General features: G+C 30.4%; 1 protein-coding gene across 1 annotated transcript; it reads left to right on the plus strand.

Moving 5' to 3' along the window:
* Positions 1-13059: 13059 nt before the first annotated feature.
* On the plus strand, positions 13060-15292 carry LOC109859553 (venom allergen 4-like). Its single transcript, XM_020437909.1, has 5 exons — positions 13060-13146; positions 13845-13983; positions 14206-14264; positions 14603-14720; positions 15020-15292. Exons 1-5 carry the CDS (start codon positions 13114-13116, stop codon positions 15115-15117), a joined length of 447 nt encoding a protein of 148 aa, XP_020293498.1. The 5' UTR covers positions 13060-13113; the 3' UTR covers positions 15118-15292.
* Positions 15293-15909: the final 617 nt, after the last annotated feature.

Genomic DNA, 15909 nt, shown 5'->3' on the forward strand with positions numbered 1-15909 from the left:
ACGTACAAGAGTGGATTTATATTCTTCACTTTTCATTTATGCTCCTCATATGTTTCATTTTTCTAATTATTCTTTTATGATGTTAATATTTTTTTATTAAATCGAAATGTTTCTGTAAGTAATACGTGCAAGAACAAGAGCAAACGCCGAAAAATGATATACACCTGCTAGCGCGAGGCTTAAGCCTCTTGCACAATGCGAGGGAATAGTGATAGCGATAAGCAATAGACACAGAATTCCAACTCGTCGAAAAATTTATCGCTATTGCTTATTCCGTTTTCTGATCTGCATTGATACATGTGTAGTTTTGTATGTTAGATTCCGCTGTTCCTATCGTTATTTATGAATATAAACTCTTTAAAACTGGTGTTATTTCTATCGCTATCGCTATTCCGTCCATTGTGCAAGAGGCTTTAGCCGCGTACGCTATGCCTATGTTGAAAGAAAGAGACAGTAGACATATCTCTGTTCTCTTCTACCGCCCGAAGACGGCCGAAGCGTCAAGCGTACACGTACACGGCTGCTTGCCTGTGTGCGTATCCCCTCCACTTGCTGCAGCGTGCTGTAAGAGTGTCAAAACTGGGCACACTGATATCGAGTGAGACAGTTCGGTAACGCAGACAGGACAACGGGATTTCCCGATTTTACTCTGTCTGACGTATTCTCGTTCGTCTGTCTTTTTTTTAGATCTAAGACGCGAGTTTCAATTACTAAGGACAAAACCCGGCGATCTACCAAAGAATTGAGGCAATAAACGAGTGATTGAGTTTGGTTGTTGTTTGTTAGTTAGACGAGGTCCAGAAGAGTTGAATTAATTGAAGCCAAATTCCATTGTAAAAGTAAAATCATAATTGTTTATTGATAGAGTTTTATAGTTATTTAAACTTTAATGAGATGAATATAAAAGTGTATATTTAATTCTGTTTTCGAGGTCAAAGATTACAAGTGTGCTTGTGAAGATTTGACAATATATCGGAAAAATTGCATTCTAGATGGTTGTTACAATTGGTTTGAAATACGATTGTAAAATATTGAGATCACGATTATTGAATGTAGGTCGGAGTTAATAAAAAATTTAGGTTTGAACTGTGTTTACAAGGCAAATCATTACTCTCTAGAAACTCTAACACTACTTAACTACGGGTCGCTGGTCGACTCCGTCTACGCAAGAGATCGTAAAAGAAGAGAGGTTTGTTGTTCGGAAAGATCTATTCCAACAGTGGCGCAGTTCGCGTTTGGCCGATTTGAATATGGATTGTAGATCGAGATAATCAAACAAAAATCACTATTATTTGATGATCACTGTTTGGAATTGAAATTATGATGTTGTTGAGATTAAAATGTTAAATTGTACATTAGGATATTAATACTGACGGTGAGAATTGACAATCTTGATTGCTGCTCATGTTGAAATCCAAGATATACATGTGTGTGTGAGTTTATATTGGTGACACTTACAATGTAATCGGAGATATTTGTTCAGTTGAGCGTAAGCGATGTCGATTTTCGCCAACGCCAATTCGGTGGTCGATCGTGGGTGTGTTTCCGTCGATTTCGCCGCTCGCAGACGATTGCAAAGTCGAGGAGGTGGACTTAGGAAATTTTCCGAATGAGAAGATCGAAAATTCTAAGTTAAATTCGGACTGACTGTTTAACTAATGATCGCTGAGAAAATGAAGAATTTTATTGAGGAAAACTGTGAAAAGACTGCCGAGGAATTTTCGAAAGAACTGCTGAAAAGACAGCGTAGAACTGTCGAAAAACTACTGAACTCCGCACCCAAGATCCAAGGTTTTTATTAATAATTTAGGAATATTAACCGTTTGGTTCTCTCACTTGATTTGCTTCTTGATATCCTCTTTTTCATCTTTTCTCGAACTATCTCAATTTCTCATTCGTCGATCTTCACAAGCGAGGAGACCCCCACTTTCGATTGATTTTCGGTAGGGTTATCGGGTGTTTAGGATGTGATTATTAATATATATATACGTGCCTTATCTTGTTTGGGTTTGCATTCCGCGGCTCTAACCTCTTGATTTTACGACTTCCCTTCTGGAATTACAAGAGCCGTTGAGACTTCTCTAAATTTCGAGCATGTGGCTCGCGTATGAAGAGCTATTGTTCATTATATTTCTTTATGAAAATCGATAAAGCTCGTTTATTTAATTTAGCGCCCACGACGCGATTTATTTAACAATGCATTGTTCAGTTCGGATATGTCCATCTTATCTCGCTAGGTTCTTTATTCTCCTTCAAGGAATTTGTTACTAAGACTATTTCTTGAAATTTCCGCTAGACTTACAAATTAGTTTTATTTCGTTGCAAAATAAAGGAGACTGTGGAGTCCAGGATGTAACACTACTCATATCGTCTAAATTTTGGATCAAATCACATCAGATGTGAATCACATTTAAGATCTGACGAAATCTGATCACATCTACTCAGTTTGAAAAATTGGTGCAATATGATTGCACTTATTCTTATGCGTATAATATTGTATTGCATTGTAATAGATATATGATAATATGCTTAAATATTTTTGTGGGTACATCGTTTGTGTGTACTTTTTCCATTACTTTTAGATGGCCATTTACGCTTACACACTTTCGATAAAGCGATCTGCAGCATATAGCAGTGTAGAAGCCTGTTCCAAAAATATTACGTCAAACAAAATGTAATTCCCCTTAAGAATCTTAACGTTTCTCAAATCCCACCATCCCGAGTAGTGCTGTAACAGTATATGCGACAAAATTAATAATTCTAAAATCAGTTTACTTAACAATTTAATATAGTACTGAATTTTTGCATATAAAATGCAGTTTTTATTAATTCAAAGTAATTTCAAAAAATAAATACACACAAAGAACAATTAAAATTATTTTAGCTTCGACCTAAACAAATATTATATAAATGTCTTTATGTGTTGTAGAAAATGAATTCAATATCTTGGTCAATGTTTCCATTTGCGCATTGAAGAAAAATGGTGCAGTACGTTCTTTACTTATATATGAGTTTATACAAAAATATTTATTAATATATTTCTTTACGTAAATATTTAAGACAGTAAACGGTTTCGCTAATTATAATATGAAATATACTGACGCAATTTTCAATTGCGGAAGTACAAATAATTTAATGTAGTACTCAAATAAATTGATTTTTACTAATTCAATAAAAGACAAGATGAACGTTATAAACGTAAAACATATACATACGATAAATTAATTTATATCAACCTACTATCTGAATAATGTTTTTCTGTAAAATTGTTTTCTAAATCCTTTTCGAATATATACAGAATAAGTTACAAACTATTATATCAATTCTAGAATTTCACTAAAGAAGGTACACTGTCTACAATTACAATAGACCAATATTGTGCACAAGTTTTTGTGAAACTTGTGAATATAATCAAATGTGAAAACATCGTCCAAAATTGCAGTCATATAGGTAATTAGTATGTCTATACAGATTTTACTTCTTTTATCTAGTTCAAGAAAACTTGGTTTTGCAGATAGTATTTACTGTAATGATCTTTTTAATGCTGAATTTGTTCTCAATAATTATTATTATTAAAACTACATATCAGTGTGATATCTTATTAGTTGTATGTGTTTTCAACATAATTTTATACACTTTTTTCTCGTTCTTTGTTGCAGCTTGTGGTAGTTTAAAATGTGCTACCGAGAAAATAAGACCATTTGTAGAATGTGCATTAAATAATATTGTCGGATCTCGAGTTTCACATTATAAAAGTGGATACAAAATGAAGTATATAAAAGCAAACTGTATGAGTAACAATTAATAGAAGTAGTAGGTATTTGGTATTAGAAGTGTTAGGTAATATGGGTGATATTTGAAAAATGTTTTAACGAAAACAACAATGTACAATTAGCTAAAAAATATATGAAATAATATTTGTATGAATATTATTTTATGTGATGAGTTTTTAGGCTCTTAAGTTTTCAAATTACGTGAAATTTAAACGGTCATAGGAGCCTCCTACGCTGGATGTTTATCTCTTACTGATTAATTATATTTCTCTTTCATCTTCATTATTATATTTCTCTTGTATAGTTAAATAATAAAGAAGTATTTTTTTTCGTTTACTTGAAAACACGTTTTCATTTATAAGCCTCATGACGTAGCAACAACATAAATAAGTAGGGGAAAGTGGCTGAATTGTGCGCACTTAAGCACGAATTGTTGTAACTTTGCTATTATTAGACTTGAAACATTGTGATTTATTTTTAACACAGTCTATACTGTCTACTATCATTGTATATAGGTAAATTTAATTAAAGTTTAAACACTCTTTAATACCACTAAAAATAGTTGAACAATTTATTTGCACAATTCTCTAATCTACAGAGAGTTATTGTGCGCAGTTATTAAAAATTGAAAATAAATGGAAAATCTAAAAAGAAAAGCCGTAACTTAAGAACCAAACATTTTTAATGATACAAAACAAAATTATAATAATATAACTGATAAGAAACGATAAGAAAATATCATGAAATTTGTATGTTGGCCTGTAAGAGGTATATTATTAACAAGAAGGTAAATATTTCAAACAATATATATACAACATTGTAGAAAATCCATTTTCAGTTTACATTTAATTAGTTGCTAAAGTGATTATACAAATAGCCCTCTCCAGAGTCTTTTCCAGTGCAGTCTTTTGTGACTGCATACTATTGTTCGGCTCGATGTTAATGAATAAACTTCACTAAAAAAATACAGAATATTTATTGACTAAAATAAAATTATGATACAGTAGTATAATACAGTTTTATTTGCAAGAAAGAATGCTATTTAAGATTATATATATGTTGAACCAACCAAATAAAAATTAGAGGCTTTCTGTCTTTTCTTCAGATTACAACAAAAAAAAGCAGAATTACCAAAGATTTATTTCTCTACTGGCACACAAAGGATTTGGCGCGATCGGGATAGTGTGACATAGTTACAAGAACCAACTGCTAAAATGCAGTACTAAAAGAAGTTTAGAATTATGGCTGGTTATTTAAATAATCCAGAGCGCACGACCGCGCACAATTTTTTCACTTTCCCCTATATGTTCAAAGAAAAATATAAACGTGACTTTAACCTATCACAAACACAATTTTGCGCATTTGCAAGAAAACATCAATTTTGTTTTATTATCGTATCGCGTGTATCAAAAGAATTCTTATTAAGAATTTTAGAATTTCTAGAATTTTAATTAAGTTGTACAGAATAAGACATCATCAGTTTTAAATAGAATTTTACATATCATCGACAGAAGTAGCGCGATCAAGAATTTAATAAATATTTAAGAAATAGTTTTACAGAAAAAAACATTGTGTTGTTCGATTTATAAGCAAAAATATCTTTTGTGGTTTTTTCTCACTCATACTATTGATATAAGAATACAGATTACTGATATAGTTTCTCATTTGTATTGTGTCTTTAGTTTTAAGACTTCAACACAATCAATTTTATAAATTTAAATAACATGCAAGATAATACTTATTTAGAACAAGCGCGTCCGTACAGCCATCTAGTAGACATCACATGAAAAGTACATTTTCTCATCCACTGACATGTCTACTTTATACAATTGTGAATGGTTTTTTCAAATTCAGAACTTTACATAGAAATATCTCTGTTCAGAGAGAATGTACTAAAAACTATACGAATACTTTGCTCTATACTTTTGTTTTAGCCCGATCGATTGAGACCAACATGAAGTCGATCGGTTCAATCATTAAAATCGATCTACGCTTGGGATGCGTTTACTTTGGGCGCTTACGCGCTTTGAGCGTCAGTCTATCTTCGTTCTATATTTAAACAACAATTAAGACAAACTGACGCTTAAAGCGCGTAAGCGTCCAAAGCGAACGCACTCTTGGTATAACATAAAATCTACAAAATAATAAGATAAAAGTTGCTTATCTATGTATCTACATATTATCTAATGCAAATGTGGATTTGTTATAATTTCTAGTGATTAGGAATATAAAGTACATCTATCGGATTGTTATACTTTTTTTGACGACTACATATTAAAACTGAAAATGTTTTTTGGTATGTTTGCTTGTGAATTGAAGGAAGGAAGTAAGCGGCACCAATTTATTAAGAAATTTATAAAGAATAAATACACAGGTTTTTGTACACTTTTCTTTACTACCCTACGCCTCGTGATCAACAACAACCGGGGCAGCAAATAATCCAGCCGTCGCGCTTTGCATCCGTCATCTCTCAATCATTTCGCGTCGCACTTCGAGCATAGGAAAATTTAGAAAGGCGCGTTTACCAATACACAACATTAGTTAGTCACATATGATCACAACTCTTAAAAATAAAATAAAAAACTTCTATTTTTAACAATAATTACTGTTTTATCAGTAACACATCGATCATTTTGTTGTATTTCATACATCATTATCAGTAAAAAATATGCATATTATTGTTTTTTTCACTTCATACGTCAGTATCACTAACACATACATCATTTGTCTTTTCATTTTTTGCGTCATTGTTTTAATGAGTCACACATAACTCATTTTTTTGCGTATAAATACTATGAAGATTTTCATGTTCCACGTAGTATTGCTTAAATTGTTGCATCAAACAAGTAATATAAACTAATCAAAAAGCATCAAAATGAAGACTTTCTTATTTATGTTTTGCGTTTTGGTGAGTTATATAAATCTATACACATTGTAAAAATTAATATTTTTAAATCTGTTTTTAACACATTTGCTAGTATATTTTTATCTTTACAGTTTTTCATTCATTTTGTCTATAAAGTTTTGCTATCATTACACAATTCTTGTTTCCGTCATATACATGCAGATGTTACTTTACTAACTTGATATTTCTACATTGTGTTATGAGGTAACACAAAGTAGACTAACTGTAGATATAAAGTTAACTTTTTAAATTATTATGATTTAGATTGGGCAGTGTGAATCGTTTGCAGGGTGTTTTGCAATACGAACCAGAGGACCTCTATATTATACAATTTAACTTACTAATGTTTTCAATATTCAATTAATTATAATGTATAAAAAAATACAAAAATACTATATTTAATAGAAAAAACATAGAAACGTATGATTGTATATGATTGTATATGTTTTTATATGTGTGTGTGTGTGTGTTTGTATAAAACTTTATACTCATATCTAAATTTCGAATGAAATTATATCAGATTACATTTGAATCACATTTTGGATCTGACAAAATCTGATCACATCTATTTAGTTTCAAAACTCGGCGCAATATGATTGTACTTATTTTTACGTGCATAATATGTATATATATTGCATCGTAATAATAGTGATATTATACTTTTATGTTTTTGTGAGTACATCGTTTGTGTGAAATTCTTTCATTACATTCAGATTATCATTTACGTTTATGCACTTTTGACAAAGCGACGTACAACATATTATCTCTCTCTCACAGTGTAGAAGTCTGTTTTAAAAATATTACGTCATACAAAAATGTAATTCCCCTTAGGAATCTTAACATTTCTCAAACCATTCCGGATAAGTGCTGACCATTATATGTGACTTAAAGGTAATAATTCTACAATCAGTTTAATTCACACATAATAGTACTGAATTGTAGCATATACAATGCAGTACCTATTCATTAATTTACAGTACTTTCAATAAATATACACACAAAGAGCAATCAATATTATTTCAGCTCCGACCTAATCAAATATTATGTAATAATATGTAAATATTATGTAAATGTCTTTATATGTTGTAGAAAATGAATTCAATATCTTGGTTAATGTTTCCATCTCGCATTGAAGAAATCTGGTGCAGTACGTTCTTTACTTATATATGAGTTTATAAAAAAATATTTATTTATGTATTCCTTTACGTAAATATTTAAGACAATAAAAGGTTTGGCTAATAATGTGAAATAAACTGATTAAATTTTCAATTGCAGAAATACAAATAAGTTACTTTACTACTCAAATAAATTGATTTTTACTAATCCAATAAAAGACAAGATGAACGTTATAAACGTAAAACACACACATACGATAAATTAATTTATATCAACTTTCTATCTGAATAATGTTTTTTTTTAAACCAGTGAAATAGACTTTCCGGCTATGAAACCAAGATTGAGGTGGCTTAAATAAAGTCAAATTGAATTCAAACGAAGATCAGAGGAACGTTTCGATCTTTATTTTTTAGATCATCATCAGCATCGCTGGACGGAACAAAAAATACAAAAAAATACAAAAATTATATAAAAAATTATAAAAAAGAAATAAAAATATAAGGAAATATAGAAATTGACAGAATTAATTACAGTAATATAAACTTTAAACGCGCACGCTATTGAAAAGTGATAAACAATGTTGAAGTAAATCGCAAACATACACACATTCAAAGTCAACATACCTTGAGAAGCCGTTAGCACACGTGAGCATGCGAGAGAAAAAAACATGACTTGTAGGAAATAGAATTTGCTGATGTCAAATTGTCTCCACGTCTCGGATTCTTTAAAAAATAAAAGTTATGAGATTGATAATGTAAAATTATGAACGATGATTATTTATCTTAAAAAATTTTTTAAATATCAAAAGGTACGTCAAGAAACTAAAAAAAACAATAAATAATATGAGTCATAGATAATTAAGTCATAAATTAGAAACCTACAAATAATTGGTAAATTAAAATCCGAAGTCACATGATAATCTCACGCAAGCACAACAAACACAACGGATACAGCGCGAACGCATTGTGCGACAGGCAAAATACAAATAAGTAATAATATACAACAGTAAGTAAATAAGATGTTTATAATGAACTACAGAGGGAGGAGAGATCGCAAGTAAGAGCTTATTTACAAAGTTTCATAAGTAAAGGCGTATAAGCAGGATCAAGAAGTTCACAGTATCTTTCATCAGATTTAAGCCATTTTTTTGCATCTTTATATGTAGCATTTCTGAGATAAGTCTTTTGTTGTAAAATTGTTCGTTCTCAAGAATGTGAACCTCACTCCATGCGAATTCGTGGTCTAGATCGCTACGATGCCTGCTAACCACTGACTGTCGCTTATACTCCTGACAAAAATTACGTTGATGTTCGGTCAATCTTGTACGTAATTGTCTGCTCGTTTTTTTATTTCCTTTTTATAATTTTTTTATAATTTTTGTATTAATAGACTGCGTCTATTGTCCGACTCGAAGTTAATGAATAACTTAAAATAAACTTTCTCTAAAATACAGAATATTAATTGACTAAAATAAATATAAAAGACAGTTTTATTTGCAAAAAAGAATGCTGTTTAAAAGGGTTACCTTGAAATCACCGACAATCATTTCACCGACAATGTTTTCATCGACACAAATTCACCGACAATGTTTTCATCAACAATGATTTCACCGACAATGTTTTCACCAACAATGATTTCACCGACAATAATTAATGTAATAATTTAGTTAATATCTATTTAATATCTATTATTCTTAATTACCGACATTTCCAATTATTAATGTAACACTTATGGTGTTTAATAAAGTAAGAGTGCAAATACAATAACTTTTAATATTTACGCCTTATTAATTTTTTCATATATATTTCTTTATATGAGAAAATAAATGTGTACATAAAAATTTAACGTATCGCTGACAACAATATATAGCGATAGAAAATATATATATATTGTCGGTGAAATTATTGTTGGTGAAAACATTGTCGGTGAAATCATTGTTGGTGAAAACATTGTTGGTGATTTTAATGTGTCGGTAAATAAACATTGTCGGTGAAATAATTGTCGGTGAATTCGTGTCGATGAAAACATTGTCGGTGAAATGATTGTCGGTGATTTCAAGGTAACCCGTTTAAGATTATATGTATGTGGAACTAAACAAGTAAAAATTAGAGGCTTTCTGTCTTTTCTTCAGATCACAGGAAACAAACAAAAGCACTATTAACAAACATTTTTTTCTAATGGCACACAAAAGATTTGGTGCGAGGTAGTGTGACATAGTTACAAGAACCAACCGCCATAGTGGAGTACTAAAAAAAGTTCAGAATTATGGCTGATTATTTAAATAATCCAGAGCGCACACGACTGCCCAAATCGCGCACAATTTTCCCACTTTCCCCTATATGATCTAAACAAAAAAATGAATGTAACTTATCACAAACACAATTTTGCGCATTTGCACGAAAACATTAAGTTTGTTTTATCACCGTATCGCGTGTATCAGTAGTAGAATTCTAAGATTAATTAAGTTTTACAAAATAAGACTTATATCATCAGTCGATTCTTTAAATAGAATGTTCGTGATCAAGAATGTGTAATGAGGAAAACATAGTATTATGTAATTTACAAGCAGATATCTTCTGTGGTATTTTTACTTATATTATTCTAATAAGAATACATATTATTTTGATACAGGTACTCATATACGGTGTCTTCTTAAGTTCACAATATTTCAACACATTCAATCTCATAAATCTTAATGCAAGATAATAATTAGAACAGCGCGATCGTACAGCCATCTAGTGAAAATCACGTGAAAAGTACATTTTCTTTCCTACTGACATGTATACTCTATACGATGTTTGTGAATGGTTTTTCCGCATTCAAAACTTTACATTAAAATATCTCTGTTCAGAAAGAATGTACAAAAACATGTATGAATACTCTGCTCTATACTTTTGTTTTACCTCGATTGATTGAGCCCAACACGATCGGTTCAGTCATTAAAATTGATCTACAAGTTCTACGCTTGATATAATATAAAATCTACAAAATAATGTTAGGATAAAAGTTGCTTATCTATATATCTATATAGTATCTACTCCAAACGATTATTTAAATTTGTTATAATTTGTAGTGATGAGAACAATAAAGTATATTTATCGGATTGTTATAACTTTTTTTGACGACTACATATTAAAAAAGAAAATGGTAATTGGTACGTTTGCTTGTGAATTCAAAGAAGGAAGTGAGCGGCACCAATTTATTATAAAGAATAAGTACACAGGTTTGTACACGTTTCTTCACTATCCTACGCCTCGTGATGAACAACAAGGAGCAGCAAGTAATCCAGTCGTCGCGCTTTGCATCCGTCATCTCTCAATCATCTCGCGTCACACCTCGAGTATAGGAACATTAGGAAAAGCGCGACATTACCAATACACAACATTAGTTAGTTACATATGATCCCAAATCTTAAAAATAAAATAAAACTTCTATTTTCAACAACAATTATTGTTTTATTAGTAACACATCGATCATTTTTTTTATTTCATACATCATTATCAGTAACACATACGGTACCTCCCATAATTTTGGAAACACTGCGTTTTACAGGCAACAACAATGACATGACAGCGATTGGTGCATGTTTTCGGTTTGTAAGACGTTCGATTTGTAATATGTTGTAAAATGTTAAAATAACGATAAACAATTTGGTTTAGAACTTATAAGTTTTTTGTCTATATGCCGAAATCATATTAGACACTTATTTTGAGACATCAAATTATTAGTTTATCGTTTTTCTACTGTTACTTGTTTTACCACGTGGTGCTTGCGTGCGGTGTAAATATACATCAGAAAAACAGTAAGTCGTTTGAGTGTAGTTAAATTACAATTTCTGTAAAAACGGTAAGCTATTTGAATCGAAGGTAGATTTCAGATTCCGCAAAAATTGTAAAACCTGCAACAATAATCGAAATTAGTTTTGACGCATTAAATTTTTTATGAATCGCGAATTAAGATCATAACTTTGCGAGAAGAAAGACATAGTATCCGGCAAATATCACAGAAAGTGAAGTTGCCAAGACCGTTCACCGGTATTGAGACACAGCTTGTATAATGATGGGCATCGTTCTGGAACGCTTAAGCAAGCGTCACATCGTTTAGACAAGTTGTTGGTAGCAACATGTAAGCGCGATTCAAACCCGTTTGTGATATGACCTCTGAATTTAAGAAATTCTGGTAAACCTCACTGAGATCAACAATGTCAACGATCGATGAAGGAGCGCTTGGCGGTTAAGAATCTTAAATAGGAGATAGGTGCAAAACAACAGCTATAACAACTATTAATAAGAAAAACAGGATTTAATGGGCTGAAAAAGTTTAAGCTTGAATAGAAAAGGACTGGAAAATTCTTATTTAGAGGTAAATCAGCTCAAACTATTTGGTAGTAAACGCCGTTAATTTATGCCGTCCGTGCAACATATAAAACTTCAATGCAAAGCACTAACTGTAAAGCATACAGGTGACTCTGTGATAAACTGGGAATGTTTTAGAAAAAATAAGATTGAAGATTTAGTGGAAGAAGTGGGAACAATAAAAAAAGAATATTATCACAGCATCCTGCAGTGACATGCCAAGACACCTAATTTACGTCTGATTGAAATCAAAAAGATCATATTATATTACAACAAGACAACACCACGAAACGTACATCGCACCTTTGCAACAACTATTTGCAGTCACTAAAAAAGACGAAAATTCTAAAACTCATAAAATGACCGCCCCAGTTCCCAGATTGTAACTCAACAGAACTATTATGGGATAAGTTAGACAAAAGGATCCACGAAGAGCGACTTACGGGTGAAACGCACTTTTGAAAAATTCTTCTAGCAAGAATAAAAACGTATTTCACGACTGGATCTCTGCAAAATTTGATCTACCGCATGCCAAAAGTATGCAAGGCAATCATTAAAAACAAAGAATGGTTACTTTAGGAAGCTTAAATTTTAATTAAAATTTCATATTTTAATAGTCTGTTGAATAATGTAGGTACGCGCATATCTTAATTTTGTATTTTTCAGTTAAATGAGTATTTACAAACTAAAATATATTCGATTTGATATGTATTTTTCTTATATTACACATTATTAGAATGTGTTTTCAAACTTATAGAGAGTACTGTACATGATAATTTTTTTTACTTCATACATTATTATTAGTAACAAATACATCATTTGTCTTTTTATTTTTTGCGTCATTGTCAGTAACACATATATCATTTTTTGCGTATAAATACTATCGAGATTTTCATTTTCCACATAGTGGTGCTCGAATTCTTGCATCAAACAGGTACTATAAAACTAATCGAAAAACACCAAAATGAAGACTTTCTTATTTATGTTTTGCGTTTTGGTGAGTTATATAAATTTATACACCGTGTAAAAATTAATATTTTTAAGTCAGTTTTTAACACATTTGCTGGTATATTTTCATCTCTACAGTTTTTCATTCAATTTGTTTATAAAGGTTTGCTATCATTACTCAATTCTTGTTTTCGTTATATTCGTGCAGATGTTACTTTACTAACTTGATATTTCTACATTGCGTTATGAGTCACCACAAAGTAGTACTAACTGTAGATATAAAGTTAACTTGTTAAATTATGATTTAGATTAGGCAGTGTGAACCGTTTACCGAATATTTTGCAATACGAAGCCACAAAGACTCCTAAATCATACTATTTAATTTATTAATTGTTTCAATATTCAATTAAGTATAATGTAATAAAAAAGACAAAAATATTATTATATATTTCATAGAGAAAAAACATAGAAACATATGATCATGTATGATTTTTTATGTATGTATGTGTGTGTATGTGTAAAACTTTATACTCATATCTGAATTTTGAATTAAATTAGATCAGATCACATATAAATCACATTTTGGATCTGACAAAATCTGATCACATCTACTTGGTTTTACAACTCGGCGCAATGTGATTGTACTTATTTTTACGTGCATAATATATGTATCGTAATAATAGTGATAATATGCTTTTATTTTTTCGTGAGTACATCATTTGTGTGCAATACTTTCATTAATTTTAGATGGCCATTTACGCTTACGCACTTTCGACAAAGCGACCTACAGCATATTATGACAGCGTAGAAGCCTGTTTCGAAAATATTACGTCAAACAAAAATATAAATTCCCTAAAAAATCTTAACATTTCTCAACCCATTCCGAGTAAGTGCTGAACATTATATGTGACTGAAAGTTAATAATTCTAAGATGAGTTAACTTTACAGAATAGTAGATATATAATAGTAATACACTGAAGTGTGTAGCACAAACAATGCAGTAGTCACTAATTCAAAGTACTTTCAATACATATACACACAAAGAGTAATCAATATTATTTTAGCTCCGACCTAATCATTAAATATTATATGTCTTTATATGTTGTAGAAAATGAATATGATGACTTGGTCAATGCTAGCATCTGCGCATTTAAGAAAGATGGTGTGGTGCGTGCCTTACTTATATCCGAGTTTATAAAAGACTATTTAATTATATTTCGTTACATAATCATTTAAGATAATAAAAGATTTCAATGATTGTAATGTGAAACAGATAACAACACAATCTTTAATTGCAAAAGTACAAATAATTTAAGTTACTACTCAAATAAATTACTAATCAAATAAAAACATGAAACTTTTTATAATCGTAAAACAGTATACCATACAATAAATTAACTTATATTATTTTGATTTCTGAATAGTTTTTTTTCTGTAAGTTTATCTGTTTAATTCTTTTCGAACAAGTATACGGAGTAAGTTTTTAATTCTTATATTAATTCTAGATTACTCCAGAAGGCACACTGTCTAAAAGTAGTATATATCAATATTGCGCACAAGTTTTTTTAAATAGTGAGAAGATACTAAAATGTCAAACAATCGTCAAACATTGCACTGATTTAGGTAATTAATATATCTTTATATAGATCTTACTTTTTTTACCTACCTTGAGAAAATCTATTTTTTTTTAATGTGTATTAATTTGTTTAATATAAAATTACTTTTTTTACTTACTTTGAGAAAATGTTTTTGTAGAATGTATTTAATGTGTATTGATTTGTTTAATATAGAATTTGTGTTGTTTTTGCTCATTATTATTTTTTAAATATATATATCAATGTGAGATCTTGTTAAATGTACGACATTTTATGTCTGTTTTTAACACATACTTTTATACAATTTTTTCTCGTTCTTTGTTGCAGAATGTTCTGGTTCAGAATGTACTCCCGAGGAGGTAAAACCATATATAGAGTGTGCAATAAACAACAATATATTGTCGCTTCTCGACTTTTCATTATAAATGCAGATACAGAATGGAGTACCTATATTAAAGTAAACTGTATAAGTAGCATTTAGTAGAAGTATTTGGTATTAAAAGTGCTGGGTAATATAGTTGATATTGAAAAATGGTATATTAAACTTAACAACACTGTATAAGTAGTTAAAAAATAAATAAAATGATATCTGCACGAATATTATGTTTTGTGATTTCCTGAACATATATACATATATATGTACAATTAGTTTATTTATTACTTATGTCAGGTATATATTACGTTTAGTATGCTTATTTATTATATTTATTAAGTATTAACTAGCCGACAAATCGTTACATCAAATTTTATCTTCCTAAGAATATCACCAAATTGTTTTTACATAATATTACTCACTTGAAGCGAAAAGAACTATTGAAATTAAAAACTAATGAGTTTTATAAACTAACTTTTATAAAACTAACAACGCGGAATTAAAACGATTATTAGAGCTTTACGTTGAATGTTTATTGCGGAATAAATTTATATTCCAATTCAAACTAACGTGTAAACATTTTACACAAAAGGAAACATAAATATATATACAGGGTGTCCGACAATTACTTTAAAATCTCTTGTAGGCAGGTAGAAAGAGTAAAACTGAGTCGAAAAGTCCTGAACTATTTTATTCTATTACATATAATGAAGTAATTATTGAATAAATCAAGCCAATCAGCGCCGCCCTTTAGCCGAACGCAAGTCAGTAAACCACGCGCCTTATGTGCGTGAGCGCTCCGCGCGGCTCACTGACGTGCGCCCAGCTAAAGGTCGGCGCTGAT

The sequence above is a fragment of the Pseudomyrmex gracilis genome, unplaced genomic scaffold (assembly GCF_002006095.1).
Source record: "Pseudomyrmex gracilis isolate BER0280 unplaced genomic scaffold, ASM200609v1 scaffold_267, whole genome shotgun sequence".
NCBI lineage: Eukaryota > Metazoa > Arthropoda > Insecta > Hymenoptera > Formicidae > Pseudomyrmex > Pseudomyrmex gracilis.